Here is a 17,975-nt window from a genome sequence, read left to right as displayed (position 1 = left end):
CGAAAACCATGCACAGGCCTGGTTTTTGAAAAATCACGTGATTGTTTGAGATTGAGTTTTAAGTGTGTTGCTGAGTATGAAGTCTTTCTGCGGGTCCTCCTCGAGTTCAAAGGTTATCTCTGCTGCTTTTAAAACTCCATTTTGTAGCTTTTGTTGCTGCAAGGAGTTTTGGAGACTTCAACCAAGAATGTGAATGTCAAAGACGTTGTATGAGTGCTGGACACGGACAGATGTTGTCTTTGATAATGGCTTCCTGACTTGGTGTTACACGTTGCTGGAGAGCCATGACATGCAGCCGGTACAGCGTCACCACAATTTGTCAAATTGGCAGTTTCTGAACAATTTTTTCTCGACGTTCTTTATTGACGAAGTTGAATCATAAAACAAGAAAAGAATGATGGTGGAACCGGTGGAAAATTGTGACACAATAAACAATTTACTGGAATTGGAAGTTCTTAAAGAAGAGTGCACATTTTTTTAATTTATATAAAATGTATTTAGGCCTATAAAGAAAACCCTAGTTTTATGAGATGTCCGCAAGTGCGTCTACAATTTTAGAATAAGAGTTTTGAATAGCGGAAATGATCTTGTTAGGTTTACTACGAACTATCTGTTACGATCTTCAAATCTCTTCAATAAATTTAGAAAATTCTTGTTTATTGTGATTTTCCGCTTTGTATTGTTTGTTGTATATGGAATTTTTTTTGGATCAATCAATCAATTAGCTATTTTTAAAAACAGTTAGAGGAAAAATTGCAAAATCAGTACTGTGGTCATGTTACAAGAGTTGTCAAAACAATATAGATTATCTGATTAAAATCCTAGAAAGTAGGAAACATTTTGCCATTTTCCCCTGACTGTAAAGAGACTATAATGTAGTTTTTGCCATTTTTCCCCCCTGACTGGATTTTCAGGAAAGATTTGCCATACGCTATTGCTGAATAAGAATGTTTGAAGGGAAGGGATTGGGCTATAGACAAATGCACTTGAAATGACAGAAGAAAAGAACGAAATAGGAATTAGAATTTATAATATTAAAATAAATATAAGACAATAATAGAAATTAAAATGATGATGTTTACTGAGGTTAAACTTATATTTAAACTAAAGACTAATAAATAATAGAAATTACCAAAGTGATTAAATACTAAAGTAATAGTATCTTTAGAATTTGCAATATATAATAATATATATAATAATATACAAAGATATTGAATATAATGCTTCTTATTATGTGTAGTGTTTTACTAATATTAAAATGCATGATGTAAAAGATGACTTTAATCATAGTTATAATGGATGGATTTTTGTTTTCATAAGACGTTGATATTTCGATAGAAATCACTTTTGACAATGCATACATATCGTCACGAATTATATCGTCATTTCTTTCACTATTTACTTTAGTTAATGCTTACTGATGACTTTTGCTTTATTATCCACTAGTCAGTATATATTCACTACTGTAGAAGCATCGATCATCGCGTGTCATTCTTATCTATTTATGCTTTCTCACTCCATTGATCACAATGGAAGCCAAACTATATAGAAATCTTCTTATTTCTTAGGTTTCATCTTTTACTATTACACGAATCGGCATTTTTTTTATTGATAGCAAACTGCTCTTCCTGGTTTTTTTAACGAGGAAAATGTTTTGAGTAAAGTGTACGATATATTGTGTGACGTCACATACTATATGTGTGACGTCATGATTAATGTATACAATGACGTAATACATAGCAAGCATACGCATTGTTCATTGCTGGTCCGGTGGATCCGTGAATATTCGCACTTGTAACAAACCAATCGTTGTTCTTACTTTGTATTTCTTTTTTTATGTTTTTTTTTCAACCATCTTTAGACATACACACTCTACAATTGTTTATAGGATTCCACAACTAAAGTCTTGGAACTCCGCCATTGGATCCTAGACAACTCCACACCATTACATAAAACTCCACGATGATTCTCCAAAACCGTATTAATAAATTAAATTGAATAAATGAATTATCAGTTTGGTTATGCATATCAAGTTTTCAATAACAAATATAATATTATAATTAATACTATAATAAAATTGATAATATCCACACATGAAAATGTAAAATAATGTAAATGCTTGTTTTATATTCAAATTCAAACATATCAGTCATAGAAATACAATTTACCGTTATGTCGTTCTGTAATGATAATGCATTACATACAGACAGAAAAAAGCTACGTTTGGAAATAAAAAATCAATTTCAACAAAAGATGAAAGTAATAAAATGTATAACGACACTGACTGTAATTTGACAGTATGTACATTGAATATAATATAAACATTTGATGGGTACAACTGAAAGTGAATGGATACAATGAACTCTGACCTATATTAAAAAGCGATGGTATAACCCGCAGTTCTTCCTGGCAGCGTTGATTCAAATGGGAATTGTCATACAAAATTGACACTCGGGCGCGTATTTTTTTTAAATATATATATAATAAAAAAAAAAAAAATCCGACAGACTTTATAATATTTCATATAACTAGAGCCTAAACTCTCTGAAAAATCTCTCTCAATTTTAGCCAAAGATGCAAGTTTAAATATGTAGGCCTATTATATAATATATAGTATTCAACTGTCAGAAACCTTTACAGGGTAACAATTATTTTGGCTCTACTCGAACATTTTTTTGACAAAAAAGTATGAGGTGCCCATATATGGTAGTGATATGCTCAAATATGGTAGTGATATGACATCATCATGTCCATATATGGGCACATCACATATTTGTATTGTCACATAAAGATTGATAGTGTAGATAGAGCTTTACGATATTGTTTGACAGTTAGAAGCACGTTTTATAATATACCATACATGTATAAGAGTGGCATCCCCGAGCAATACACAATAAATGTCATGCATATGCAAAATAAAAAGTGAACACAACTTACGTATTGTATAGTGTTATATCTGGAATCCATATTTCGGAACCCGGAATTCTGACTTCATAGATGTTTTCATAGTCTGCCGGATTCCACGTAAGCTTTTCATCAAACCAGTGTTCAAATATGTGCATATTTAATTTTAAAATCTGGTCTCGTTCACTCTATGGGTAGAAGAAATATTAATTTAATAATCGGTCTGTATATACAACTTGTCCAGTTCATAGGCAAAATCCGTGATACAGCGGCGCATGTCTTCCACATGTGATGCGTAGGCTTTAACTTTCCACGGTTATCCATATTCCAGGGATGTGTATTATGTATACAGATTCCGTGTGATACAGTCACCCATTTGCTTACTCGTGTGAATCAAGCTTTAGTTTGCACACGTAACCTGAAATATGTAGATTCTTTAACCTCCTGCAAAGTAAATTTTCTTTTCTATTTCATAACTTGCATTCACACTTTGAAAAACTTTGTGTAAACCAACAAATATTAGTTTCAGATCTCCGGCAGTAAATATCTTCTCCATATCATTTTCTGTAATCTCTTAAAACTTTCTACAAAATTACTTATGATACAATTGGTAATAATTCTATACCTTAATTGATAATATTATTATCATTAATATTTTGAAAAACAATCTCTGAGATATTATTATTATTAATATACAAACAAGAAATACTAAATTTTATAATCAATGGGGTTTTTTTAAATTTTAAATTGCTGTTTTTTTAAAGAAGGAAATAATCTCATGTTTGATTTGTTGTAAGAATACAAAGTAACATTACTAATTGCCTTATACATTCGGTGACGTCACCACGAAACAAACATACGCGCGCGTACGCGTACACGCGCATTACTGGTCTTTGTGCGGTGGTGTCAGCGACATTTATAAAGAAACTACTAAAAATTAATATTTTTAAACAGTGTCATTTAGGCTTATTTGAAAACAAAAATGATGTTTTGCGTTGAAAGTTCTTATTATAATATCATTTTTTTAATAGTACTTATGTAAATAGAAATTATTATCATAAAGCAAAAATATTATGCGCTTAATTGTGGCTTTAGATTGTCTATATGACATGATTGATTTGCTTCTTCAATGCAAGTTCAATCCTCGTGGGGTGGAATCGTCCGCACAGAAAGCTTTTAACGTATTGTTTAACTATTACATCGATGATTATTTGATTGATAGCAACTTTGTTTTGTCGTTATATTTATAAAAACGCATAATAATTTAATTAGCAGCAGGAATGAAATTTTATCTCCTATGCAATTGGACTTGGTGATTTGTAAAATTGCTGTTTTATGGGAATAAATATATATATCTGATAGGATATAGCGTGGTAGGAACGACTATGTCAGGTCGCTTTGTATTATAACCAGGCCTAGCAGAGTTTTTTTTTTATTAAGGCTTGGCTCACACTGTCACTTGTGATTAGTCAACTGACTTGCATTGCGCGTACGCCATTTGGGTTCCCAATGTGACGTAACGCAATTAGGACAGACGTAAGCGCAACAACGCGAGTAATTCCACGATGGAATTCAATGAGATTTCATGAGGCAATCCTCTTAATAATATGTTAAAACAACGTTTAAATTGGTTGCTAGTTAATGAATTAATGATGTGTATAGATATATTATTTTTGTATTTCCCTTTCTGTTTAATCCTACCAATAGGTATTGGGTTGGTCATGTTAAATTATAGTAGGTCTAATTTGGGTTGGTCTTCTTAAATTAATCTTAATTAATGTGGGAAAGTAGTTTATTAATTTGGGAAAGTTTATGTCTGATCTTTTCGACTTCATCTTCATCGTCGTATAAAATGCTATCATCGGAATAACGCAATTACTGTATAACTTTACTCATAATGTCCCTCAGCAGCATCTATTAACATAATGTAATATATTTGGCATATTAACGGATGATGTTGTGCGAAATGGTGAAATGACCGAAGAAAACAGCTTAAACTGTAATAAGCACGTAGAACGACAGATCACGCTCAAGACAGCAAAGTAAATGCCTTGAAAATCATGATAAATCCAACTTAAAAAGTTGAAATGCATATGGAACGCCAGTTGTAAAAGTTCTACATAATTGATATTCTGTATAGTTTCATCCATGAAACGTACTTCACCGGCGTCAGCCAGACTAACTTTCCATAATTATACAATTAATAGGTTTGAAGTCACACGCAGTTTAGCCATTCTACCCGTCTGGTCAATGGGTCACTGGCTCAGAATGACCGTATGTCACTTATGCCCTCTAGTAGCTAATCATATTCGTGCGCTAACCGCGTGTCATACTTGCCTCTGGGTACCACGAATTTTGTTTAATATTATCATAGAAATAAACATTTTGTTATACTTTTATTTTCAGGTTCTAAAGCTCTGTCTACACTATCAAACTAGTTTGACAAAAAAGTGTGATGTGCCCAAATATGGTAATGATATGCCCAAATATGGTAGTGATATGACATCATTATGTCCATATATGGGCACATCCATTTTTTTTTGTCACATAAAGTTTGATAGTGTAGACAGGTGAGCATTAGTATCATCATCGCGCCTATGCGATTACGTCATTGCGTTGCGTTCAATGAGTGGGAACGAAGCTTTACATCTATGTATATAGTGGCGGATTACAATGAATATTTAGACATAAGTTGTTTACCAGTGAATATTATTTCAGATAAACCACTAATCTAACCAATATGGGACGGTTTGTCGATTTTATTCCAATCACATGAGCCCCGAGTACGTTCTAATAATCCCAAATTAATGCTTTAATACTGAGTCAAATACATCATACAATTTAAATGAAATCAAACGTTCCCAACTGCGCAGTGGTGGCTATTATGAACTCACTCATGCGTAGCTATTATGAACTCACTCATGCGTAGCTATTATGAACTCACTCATGCGTAGCTATTATGAACTCACTCATGCGTAGCTATTATGAACTCACTCATGCGTAGCAATTATGAACTCACTCATGCGTAGCAATTATGAACTCACTCATGCGTAGCTATTATGAACTCACTCATGCGTAGCTATTATGAACTCACTCATGCGTAGCTATTATGAACTCACTCATGCGTAGCTATTATGAACTCACTCATGCGTAGCTATTATGAACTCACTCATGCGTAGCTATTATGAACTCACTCATGCGTAGCAATTATGAACTCACTCATGCGTAGCTATTATGAACTCACTCATGCGTAGCTATTATGAACTCACTCATGCGTAGCTATTATGAACTCACTCATGCGTAGCTATTATGAACTCACTCATGCGTAGCTATTATGAACTCACTCATGCGTAGCTATTATGAACTCACTCATGCGTAGCTATTATGAACTCACTCATGCGTAGCTATTATGAACTCACTCATGCGTAGCTATTATGAACTCACTCATGCGTAGCAATTATGAACTCACTCATGCGTAGCTATTATGAACTCACTCATGCGTAGCTATTATGAACTCACTCATGCGTAGCAATTATGAACTCACTCATGCGTAGCTATTATGAACTCACTCATGCGTAGCTATTATGAACTCACTCATGCGTAGCTATTATGAACTCACTCATGCGTAGCTATTATGAACTCACTCATGCGTAGCAATTATGAACTCACTCATGCGTAGCTATTATGAACTCACTCATGCGTAGCAATTATGAACTCACTCATGCGTAGCTATTATGAACTCACTCATGCGTAGCTATTATGAACTCACTCATGCGTAGCTATTATGAACTCACTCATGCGTAGCTATTATGAACTCACTCATGCGTAGCTATTATGAACTCACTCATGCGTAGCTATTATGAACTCACTCATGCGTAGCTATTATGAACTCACTCATGCGTAGCTATTATGAACTCACTCATGCGTAGCTATTATGAACTCACTCATGCGTAGCAATTATGAACTCACTCATGCGTAGCTATTATGAACTCACTCATGCGTAGCTATTATGAACTCACTCATGCGTAGCTATTATGAACTCACTCATGCGTAGCTATTATGAACTCACTCATGCGTAGCAATTATGAACTCACTCATGCGTAGCTATTATGAACTCACTCATGCGTAGCAATTATGAACTCACTCATGCGTAGCTATTATGAACTCACTCATGCGTAGCTATTATGAACTCACTCATGCGTAGCAATTATGAACTCACTCATGCGTAGCAATTATGAACTCACTCATGCGTAGCTATTATGAACTCACTCATGCGTAGCTATTATGAACTCACTCATGCGTAGCAATTATGAACTCACTCATGCGTAGCAATTATGAACTCACTCATGCGTAGCTATTATGAACTCACTCATGCGTAGCTATTATGAACTCACTCATGCGTAGCTATTATGAACTCACTCATGCGTAGCAATTATGAACTCACTCATGCGTAGCTATTATGAACTCACTCATGCGTAGCTATTATGAACTCACTCATGCGTAGCAATTATGAACTCACTCATGCGTAGCTATTATGAACTCACTCATGCGTAGCTATTATGAACTCACTCATGCGTAGCTATTATGAACTCACTCATGCGTAGCAATTATGAACTCACTCATGCGTAGCTATTATGAACTCACTCATGCGTAGCAATTATGAACTCACTCATGCGTAGCTATTATGAACTCACTCATGCGTAGCTATTATGAACTCACTCATGCGTAGCAATTATGAACTCACTCATGCGTAGCAATTATGAACTCACTCATGCGTAGCTATTATGAACTCACTCATGCGTAGCAATTATGAACTCACTCATGCGTAGCAATTATGAACTCACTCATGCGTAGCAATTATGAACTCACTCATGCGTAACGCTCATTGGATATTTATAACAACCTTTCTAAAATCGGACGGTAAACTATTGGACGTTATAAATCAGCGTCGTCGTCATCGTCTTATCTGGTGAGGTTTGAACCTGCCAGAGAGGTTGTCATGAGATCAGTGTTTAAACCTACCGCCAGCTTAAATTCATGACATATAACTTCTTATTAATTACTTTTTAAAGTATTTTGGATTTCATTTAATCTTGTTCACGATTTCAGGATAATCATACTTTCAATTTGATTAAATTACCATACTACCGGTACAAAAACAAGTTCGTAGACGAAAATAGATGTTAAAAAATAAAAGGTTTATAGTTTCAGTGTTAACATTTTTATTTGAACACTTTCCCTCGGTATTTTCTCTCGATACATTTTCCCGTGATGTTTTTGTACCTATTTATGACCGGGTCATCATATTCTTGACAAACAGAAAGAAAAAACGACTTAAATAATTGTTTTCTTACATTCTCAACTTTCAACTTACTTAGTCCCTAATAGTTCTATGCACACATTTTCTTCCGTATTTTCACTCTGTACATATATTTTGTCTTCGTGAAATTGTTCAAAACTTTTTTCTGGTCTGGATCATTTTTTTCAGCAACAGAAAAGTTGTTTTGAAAAAAATAAGAGGATATAACTTATTTGCAGTGTCTATTTACACTGATAATAGTAGATTATGACGGACCAATAGCTGTAACCCCAAAATCATCGAGGCTACCACCAAATAGCAGACAAAGATCTTCGTTGCACCTGTATGAATTAGAGCGCGCATTTCAAAAGCTAAAACAAAACTGTGTGGAATTCTAGTCAGCTTGACTCTCAGTGTTGAGGAGTTGGGAGGAAATAAGTAAACAGTATGCCAGCTTACGAGAGGAATTATAGACACAATGCCTGTGGAAAGAAAGAAAAACCAAAACTATCTAATTCACAACAATAGAACTGACAACAAGGGGTGATATAAGGTAGGACAAACATAATTGTGAAAATGGTGTAAAGACTTTATTATGCTAGAGGTACATTTCTCACAGTGGTGGTTTGTACATACATAAAATCTATATGTAAAATTGATTAAATATGATTGATAAGGCAGATAAAACAGTCAGTTCGAAGAGAAAAAAAAACTGGCCTGAAACATGTTGGAACTTATTGAAAATTATTAAGATAAAAAGAAAAGCAACATTTGCGTTTAAATGTTGATAAAATAATTACTTTTGAACGCGCGCGCGACTATAATATGCTAGTTGATAAGTAACTGATCGACTGCGCGGATACTGCTGGCATGCATTAACCGTTGATAGGTTAAAGTGCTGCAATTAATCAGTCTTGATTAAGCTTGTTTTGTTTAATATTGTCTATTAAGCTACCGATATTTTTCTCCACGTAATGAGAGTTTTAATGAGTTAAATTATATTACCATTCCCGTACAGCATATGGATGAGAAGGCAATTTTCTGACTCGGAGATGCCTGTCTAGGCTACAGTACAATGAAAGCCTATCATGTACTGTAACGCAGGTTTATGTATATGTTATAAATAAAATGTTGGCTTGATCGAATTATTTTTATTACGCGCTGTCAGTGGCGCGATTTTCCACACGCCCATTTACTAGTGTATAATTTTATAATAATATATAAACACAATAGGCATAGAAATTAATTCTAAACCGCCCGGTGATATACTGAAATTTAATTAATTAATTTGAACGAGAAGATGAGGAAATCTGTGAGAATAAAGTCGCCCCAACCGAGAATCGAAACCGGACCTTCTGCTTGATATGCAGATGTCCTATTCATTAGACCACTGGGGCTTTTATGGTATAGTTCAAACCCGATTGGATAGCGATTCTCGGCGTGGTATGGCGGAACAGCACTAGTCCCTTAATTGTACGCACGCGCACCAGAGATCAAATATAACTAAGATATAATGTAAGCACTTCTGTACCAAGACGTACTTAGGGCCTATACTACCAAAAAGATCTAAGTTTTATACCGCATAATACGCAAAATGTTTGTTTACGCACAATGCGTGGGGCGCCGCGAGTTTAAACATACGTTATTTTTAAAATTGTAAGCTGTGTAGACATAGCTATGTTTTAAATAATAATTATATAATTTTATTAATATTAATGACTTTATTCTACTCGACAAAATGGCTGTGGATTATCATCAATAACAATATTAATTCAATTAATGAATATATATAAGAATTTATCAACATGACGCACTCATCATTAAACACCCACACTTATTGAGTTTTAATAGCTTTTTAACAATGAAGAATGAGATTTGCATTAACACTATAAATGCCATTCTTATAAAAAACCAAAATGAATTTATGCATTTTATAAGTAGGTCTACAGTAGTTAACTTCAAAAGATTCTTTTTTTTTGTCTAAAAAAAATCAAAAAAAAACTCACAATATCAACAATTTGTTTCATTTTAAAAGTGAAGTAGACGTCGATTGAATTGGAAGAATTTGTTATTGGCCGAAGACGTTTGTTGTAACCACCTAATAAATCCACCACCAGCCTCTGCTCACTAGGAATCTCTCTTGGTACTGCTGTAAAACAACAAAAATGATAACAATAATGATAACGATAATGATAACGATATGAATGTTAACAATAACGATGATGATAATGATACTGATAACAATAATCATATTAATAGTGATAACAATAATGATTAGCATTAATGAAACCAATGCAACAACAACATTGATATCAAATTATATTCGACAACAATGATAACAATACTGATATCAACAATGATGATAACAATACTGATATCAACAATGATGATAACAATACTGATATCAACAATGATGATAACAATACTGATATCAACAATGATAACAATACTGATATCAACAGTAATGTTAACAATACTGATATCAACAATGATAATAACAATACTGATATCAACAATGATGATAACAATTCTGATATCAACAATGACGATAACAATACTGATATCAACAATGACGATAACAATACTGATATCAACAATGACGATAACAATACTGATATCGACAATGATGATAGCAATACTGATATCGACAATGCTCATAACAATACTGATATCAACAATGCTCATAACAATACTGATATCAACAATGCTCATAACAATACTGATAACAATGATAACAATGATAACAATACTGATATCAACAATGATAACAATACTGATATCGACAATGATGATAACAATACTGATATCAACAATGATAACAATACTGATATCGACAATGATGATAACAATACTGATATCAACAATGCTGATAACAATACTGATATCAACAATGATAACAATACTGATATCAACAATGATAACAATACTGATATCAACAATGCTGATAACAATACTGATATCAACAATGATAATAAAAATACTGATATCGACAATGATGATAACAATACTGATATCAAAAATGCTGATAACAATACTGATATCAACGATGATAACAATACTGATAACAATGATGATAACAATACTGATATCGACAATGCTGATAACAATACTAGTATCAACAATGATGATAACAAGTGTCGAGTAGTCTATTGGGCTATTGAAAGTGATAATGTACTAAAACCATGACATAATTAACAATCTAAAAAGTAGACTACTTAAATAAGACACTAGTTAAACTACCCTTTAAATTCAATAAATAAAAAGGAAAATGTGTTTTTAATGTATAGCATTCAAACGTAAAATCATTTAAAGCACTCTGTTGGATCTATTTACGAATCCGAAGGAAGATAGGTTATTCAATCAATTAATACATCGAGCCAAATAGTCATTATATGCCATCAAAGAGTAACCAAATCTGTTTAATGTTATATATAGAAGCGAAATTAGGGAATAAATCAAATTTAAATCAGGCAGCATGGTGATAGGCAGAGCGTGGTCAATTTCGTAAGTGGGAAATGGCTGGTTAGCCGTCGTGTTCCTATAAGATACTTAATAAGTGATAATACTTTCATGATTTGTATTTATATATGATTATAGTTACGTTGTCATACCTTGACTAGTATAGTTGACGCAATTTGGATAGTTCGGAAAGTTAACACAAATTTCACAGGGTAAACACTGCTTTAAGGAGTAGATATATACATCACCGGGATCACACTTCATGTCCACGTTCGCACCCTGGCTTTGCAGGCCCTGGTCCTTGTCCTGTACAATTCCATTGCTAAAGGGCCGCACATGAAGCAAAGTAAAGAGCATGGAAATTAAAACTATTCGCTCCACCATAGCAGAACAATAATCGTGAATACGAGCATTCGAGACTACGTCCGCGCGCGCGTATTTAACAGACGATCAGAACTGGAAGACCTTCAACAGTTTGTTCAGGACTATTATTTCTTCGCTAAATAATACGGTCGTTGTTGTTATTATTATTCAGACTGGTTTATCAGGTGAACAATACCAACATTATTGATTATATTCCAAGATAATTCACAATAAATATGTATTTTTCCAATTTCTTGCACAACTCACGAATCATATCGTCTGCATTCCAGCTTGTTGCAGCAGGACGAGATAGCAAAGCTTGGTAAATAATTATTCCTGAGTGTGTCAGAAGAAGAAAAATCTACTATCTACCAGTTTTTCCTTCGTGCTGTATGTCGTACTACTGGTCAGAAAAATATACAAAATGCTGTTGAAAAATGTGTAATTAAATTGTATTCACTTTCACGCTATAGTGTGTTTCTTCTTGTGAGGATGCGCTTCATCAACCAATCAAATCGCTTGTTCTATATAACATATTCGACGAATTAATTTTACATAATGAAACGGCCGTTCATCCATGATGACGTCATAGCAATACAAAATGGTACATATTCAATCTTTTGGCTTTATTTTAATAGATATATGTTTCCAATGAACTATACAATAAACCGTTACTGTTGCAAGTTGATGTCTGCGATAAGTGACTCAATTATGAAATGAATGGAATTAAAAGTGAACGTTATCATTGTTAGCTACTACATTCAAACAAGTCACAATTCAATTATTATGCGGTTAATTTCCAACTATATTAATACAATCATATAGTAACTGAACGCATCGAACGCAATATATCAAACGCGTCGCATTTACTGACGCAATGCTAAATTGATTTTGTGACGTCATAACACTCAACGCAAATATAACTTTTCTTGTAGGTTATAAATCCTGAACACAGTTAAATTGTCTCTCCTGAAAGAAAAATGAAAACACAAAGTTAAAACAAAAGTCCATTCATGGTTCTATTATTTGTTATTCAGTCTTTGAACGCCTGGAAGTTTTTCCACATTAAAGCCGAATTTCCACTAAGCGAATCGAAAGGGCCAGCCTATAAGCATGCGTATTCGACAGAGCGGCATGTTTTAAGCAGATGAATCAACAGATTACATTTGCGAGTATATAGCAGTCTTTTATATCATTGAATAAACACATTTTCTATCAAAATGACCATGCGTGTATTCTAAAGCTCTGTCTACACTATCAAAGTTTATGTGACAAAAAAAGCGATGTGCGCAAGCATGGACATGGTAATGTCATATCACTACCATAGTTGGGTATATCACTATCATTTTGTTTTATGAAGTAGAGGTCATTGTTTTTTCAATAATATTTTTAGAACCAACGGTACTTTTTCTTTAAAGTAATATATTTTATTTAAATAAATTTCTCGAAGTAAAACAGTTAATCAAAAGCTAACCTTAACTAAATTGATTTTCTAAAACATCATATATACCAATATTGGCTAGTTAGTTATTAATTAATGCCAAAATAATAGCATTATTTAAATTCACCTATTGATAGAATAGAAAGTATTTACATAATGGTATGGATCTAGATAGACAAGCATAATAGAAAAGCGCATTTGAAAGAATTACTCAGGTAATGAATCTATTCATTGTATATAATGTTTAATCTTAGATAAATTAAAATATTAGACACTCCATTTATTTACTGTCTGTAATTCGTCTAAGCAAATATTTAATTCAGAATAATATAGAATAGTACAATACATCATGATGAATTTTGAAATAATTATTACTATAATTTAATACACACGTTCGCGCCAAACATAGATATTTGACGCGCGTGTACCTGAACTCTGAAATCGACGCGCGCGTGCCAAAGATGCTGGGGTGTAACACTTCTGAACAATGATACTCACACGGCTTTTTACGCGCGCGTTCTAACGATGATAACAATTGTACAGCAACGTTTATCTCTGGTTGTGGTTACTAACTTCGAATAATACTACAAAATCAACTAATCGTTGTTTCGTTGAATTCGATTAAGTTCATTAAAAATACCTCAACCGTATTATAGTTTTATTCTGTATTTAAATTAATGCAATTTAATAATTCAATTTTAGTGCCCACGGTGTATTTCATTATTTTACTCAAAGACTGAATTTATAATAACGTATTTCGTTAATAATTAAAATTTAATATGCAATATAAATATAACAGTATAATTAATCATTTATTAATACAATTATAATTATATTATTATATTATTATATGAATAATGGTACTAGGTTATATTGTTATTGATGACTATTTTTATTATCAATTATTAAAATGTTGTTGTGTATGTAGTATGTCATTACTTGCTAGGCTACGTCCAAAATTCAAAATGTCATAGTTTATTCTTTTTTAATTAACTACACCAATTTAAATCAAGCCTATCGAAATGTTTTTTGTTGTTTATATTATATACTATAATTTAAAAGACATACTGCGAGTACCGAGGTATCTGCAATAATCTGTAAATATTGGGCTCGGCTCTAAAGGTAAAAGAAAAAAAAAATCTTATCTTTTTTTAAGTAATTGTTTTTTAATAAATAAGTGTTTTTATAAGATATTGTTTTAGATCTACTTTGAAATGTTTATTGTAGTTTCACCAAAATGTCCATTGTACTCTCAGAGTGAGCGGCGCTACCTACAGCTTGATTAACACTACGCAACGGAAGCAATTTAAACCAATCACAAGCAACAGTTCGAATGATGTGTTGCTTGTGATTGGTCGAATTGCGGTGCCAAATATTCTATTGGTCCACCAGACAAATTAAAATTGCTCTTCAACAAATCTTCGATAATACCATGAAATATAAACACATGAAACAATATAGTGGTAACCAAGAATTTGTAAAATCCAGATCCGTCAGTTCTTTTGACTTGGACCATGGAGAAGTAAGTTATTTCTCCATGATGCTTGGACGTATGTCTAGGCCTACCAGTTAGCAAGGCTGTAAGCGGCTGACCAGCACGCTTACCCGTGTGCAATAGGCCTACCTGGCTGAGGTTCAGCATAAGTAGGGCTGGTGCATCTATCATAGCAATTTGCACGTACAGGCAAGGAAATTGATCGCTTTCAAAACTGTTGACAATTTTGATGAATGTTTGCATTATTAACAAAGTTGACTATGAACGCGAGTTCGAATTAGCTTATGGGATTAATTCAATTGTCGCCAACTCAATAAAAATCAACTCAATAAAAAAAAACAGCTCGTAAAACCATTCCAATCCGCCACTAAGTAACTTCATCTGTATTGTGACTTCATTATTTACTTTCATTCCGACGAGATAATCACGTTGGAAAATGAATTTCTCACCTACGCCTCTTATTATTCAATAATATATATAACATACAATAAGTTTCAAACGAGTAACTGTTTTACAAACTTGGGATCATATCTATTGATACGGCTGCGGGCTTACTTCCCTTTCAGAAATTAGTATCTCAGCACCTCAAATCAATTAGTTATAAAGATATAAAATGTATATTATAAAATATAAACATTTGCAGGAACATTGATTTTAACACCACTTTTTCATCAGAAGTAAATTAGACCGATGTGAAATTAGACCGATGTGAAATAAACCACTTTAAAAAAAGGTAGTATTGTTACAAGTACATTTTATGTATACAATTGATTGGTCTTTCGATTTATATAGGCCTACGTTTTGTCCGAAGACAAATGCCTTAAATTTACATAAATGAGTCCATTTTCACAAATTTCCTTTGCAAAGAAAGTCCTGTAGCATTTCCTAAAAAGTATAATTTTACAACGCTCGTCCTACGAAAAGTGGGCTTATTATCAGTGTTGTTGTAAAGGTTTATTTTTAAATCCGGAGCTCCCCTTTAAGCTTTTAGATCTGATTATATTTTTGAAACGACTATGTTTTGATTAGCCGATTCTTTTTACTGTGTCTAAATGTGTCCGGTGTAGGCCAAATCTCTGATACAGCGTTATATGTATTTCATACGTGACGCCTGTATCATCCCTTACCTAACCTAGAACTAGTCCATGATATAGGAACCACATGTGATGCACTAGACTTGCCCAAAGCTAGTTATTGTCTTTTTATGTTATTAATTATACGTATGAAACGCTATATGTGCCAAAATATTTATCTTTTTACTAATTTTGGTCTAGTTTATGATACAGGAACCACATATGTGATGCACATGTGATGCTGTATTACGGAATTTGCTTACGATGAAATATTGAATTGAAAATTAATTTGTCCATATCTTTCTCTGCGTATCTGAAATCAGAAACTTTAGTTCTTTCAAGTTTCTTCTACTTGGTGATGAATACAATTTTTTAGTGTCATAAAGCAATTCCGTTTTGGCTGTATTCTAATTAAAATACAATCTCTAGAGAATATTTGTGGTTTAACAATTCCACACAGTGAGAAAAAAAATGGTTCGTATTATAAGAGACTGTTCCATTCTTAACGCAATTGTTGTGACAAAAAAAGGAAATACCGTGAAAAATAAAGACAAAATTTGAGCACACAACACTCTTCTTATCACTGCCAAACAAGCTTGTATATAATTACATAAGATGTGTTAAACAGGATTGAAAATGTGGACAATTCTCAAGTATGGAACGTCACTTGTGCATATCAATCGTAAGCCATTTTAAAATAATAATTAATTTACTAAACAGGAAGGTATGAGGTTGACGATTACGTATCCCACTATCTAGGATGCAACGAAAGGACGTAAGTGCAACGCAAGCGAGTTGACCAATGAAAATCGAGTGTTTGGATAATCCATCGCTTGTGATTGGTCAAATTACTTACGTTGCGTTTACGTCTTTGCATTGCGTCAGAGTGAGAACCAAGATCTACTACGTTCCGTGTGTCGACGGAGATTTGTCGGCGTAAACTAACAGTAGTTGCGATTAACTCTCTTTTCGCGAGAACTCCGATTTTTATTACTACCACCACCTCCTTTTACTGAAAATATTATTTTATCTATTGAAAACATATTCTAAGCTATACTTGTATTACTACTTTCTTAAATAATACTTTCGACAGAGGGTGTAAGAAAGAAAGAAGAAACAGCAAATTGTCAGACGTATATAGAGAATAATTAAATCCAATACAATCGGATCAAATTTGATCAGTTTAGTAAATGCAACGAACGACACATTTGATTCTATAGCAGAGCAGGCTTTGTCGTAATTGGCTTCGTCTAACGAGTACAATTTACTTCGATAAGGTAATGACCATCAATTCAGTCAACGACTTGATATAAATTATGAGCTTTGGATAAGGATAATTCACTGTTAAATAACTTAAGACCCAACAATCTACTCTACCAAACATCTAGTAGCTCGCCATATCTCCATTGTCATCATGTGTTATGTGCTGTATATCATGCAAATACATGTGACATTGTTTTTACCCCAAGCTTAAAGATACATTGTCCCCGGCACTCTTTTTGAAAAAAAAAAATTTTTGTTGTTGAATACTGTGGTCTATGCCATTTTAATGTCACATGATAGTTATTCATTTTGACCAAAAACTTGATAAAAATAATGGAAAAATGTATAAAGTTAATGGTTAAATACCGGGAGAAAATGTCCAGGGGGCAACCAGCCTGCATGATGCTGTATCGTGGGCCTTCTTTAAGGTTGGTTCCAACTTGGACGCAACGCAACGAGTTGGCAGAACGCCAGCAACAGTTCGTTTGATCATCCATCGCGTAGTGATTGGTCAAATTATTTGCGGCGCACTTACGTCATAGCGCTGCGTCCAATCATTAAGGATAACGAACAAATTAAGATAAAATTCAAAGAATCATCCTTAAAGATGTATTGTCCCCCTGAAAAAATAATTCTTAAAAAAAATTTTGATGAAAATTCCATTTTAATGTAACATAA

General features: G+C 33.3%; 1 protein-coding gene across 3 annotated transcripts in view; it reads right to left on the bottom strand.

Moving 5' to 3' along the window:
• Nucleotides 1–12,336, bottom strand: part of LOC144848768 (neuronal acetylcholine receptor subunit alpha-10-like) — a 171,125-nt gene extending 158,789 nt beyond the window's left edge. For 2 of the 3 annotated variants that reach the window (XR_013613917.1, XM_078705681.1), the window contains exons 1-3: nt 11,815–12,336; nt 10,210–10,352; nt 2,938–3,092 (exon numbers count right to left, since the gene is read on the bottom strand). Coding sequence is in view for 2 of the 3 variants with exons in the window: in XM_078705681.1 (XP_078561807.1) it covers nt 2,938–3,092; nt 10,210–10,352; nt 11,815–12,046 (530 nt within the window). In the remaining variant the exon portion in view is untranslated. The remainder of the gene's footprint in view (nt 1–2,937; nt 3,093–10,209; nt 10,353–11,814) is intronic. The other variant, XM_078705682.1, reaches the window with a different exon arrangement.
• Between the last annotated feature and the right edge of the window lie 5,639 nt (nt 12,337–17,975).

The sequence above is a fragment of the Antedon bifida genome, chromosome 7 (assembly GCF_963402885.1).
Source record: "Antedon bifida chromosome 7, ecAntBifi1.1, whole genome shotgun sequence".
Taxonomy (NCBI): Eukaryota; Metazoa; Echinodermata; class Crinoidea; order Comatulida; family Antedonidae; genus Antedon; species Antedon bifida.
Note: the sequence above shows the minus strand (reverse complement) of the source record. Positions and strands in the feature narration are given on the sequence as shown.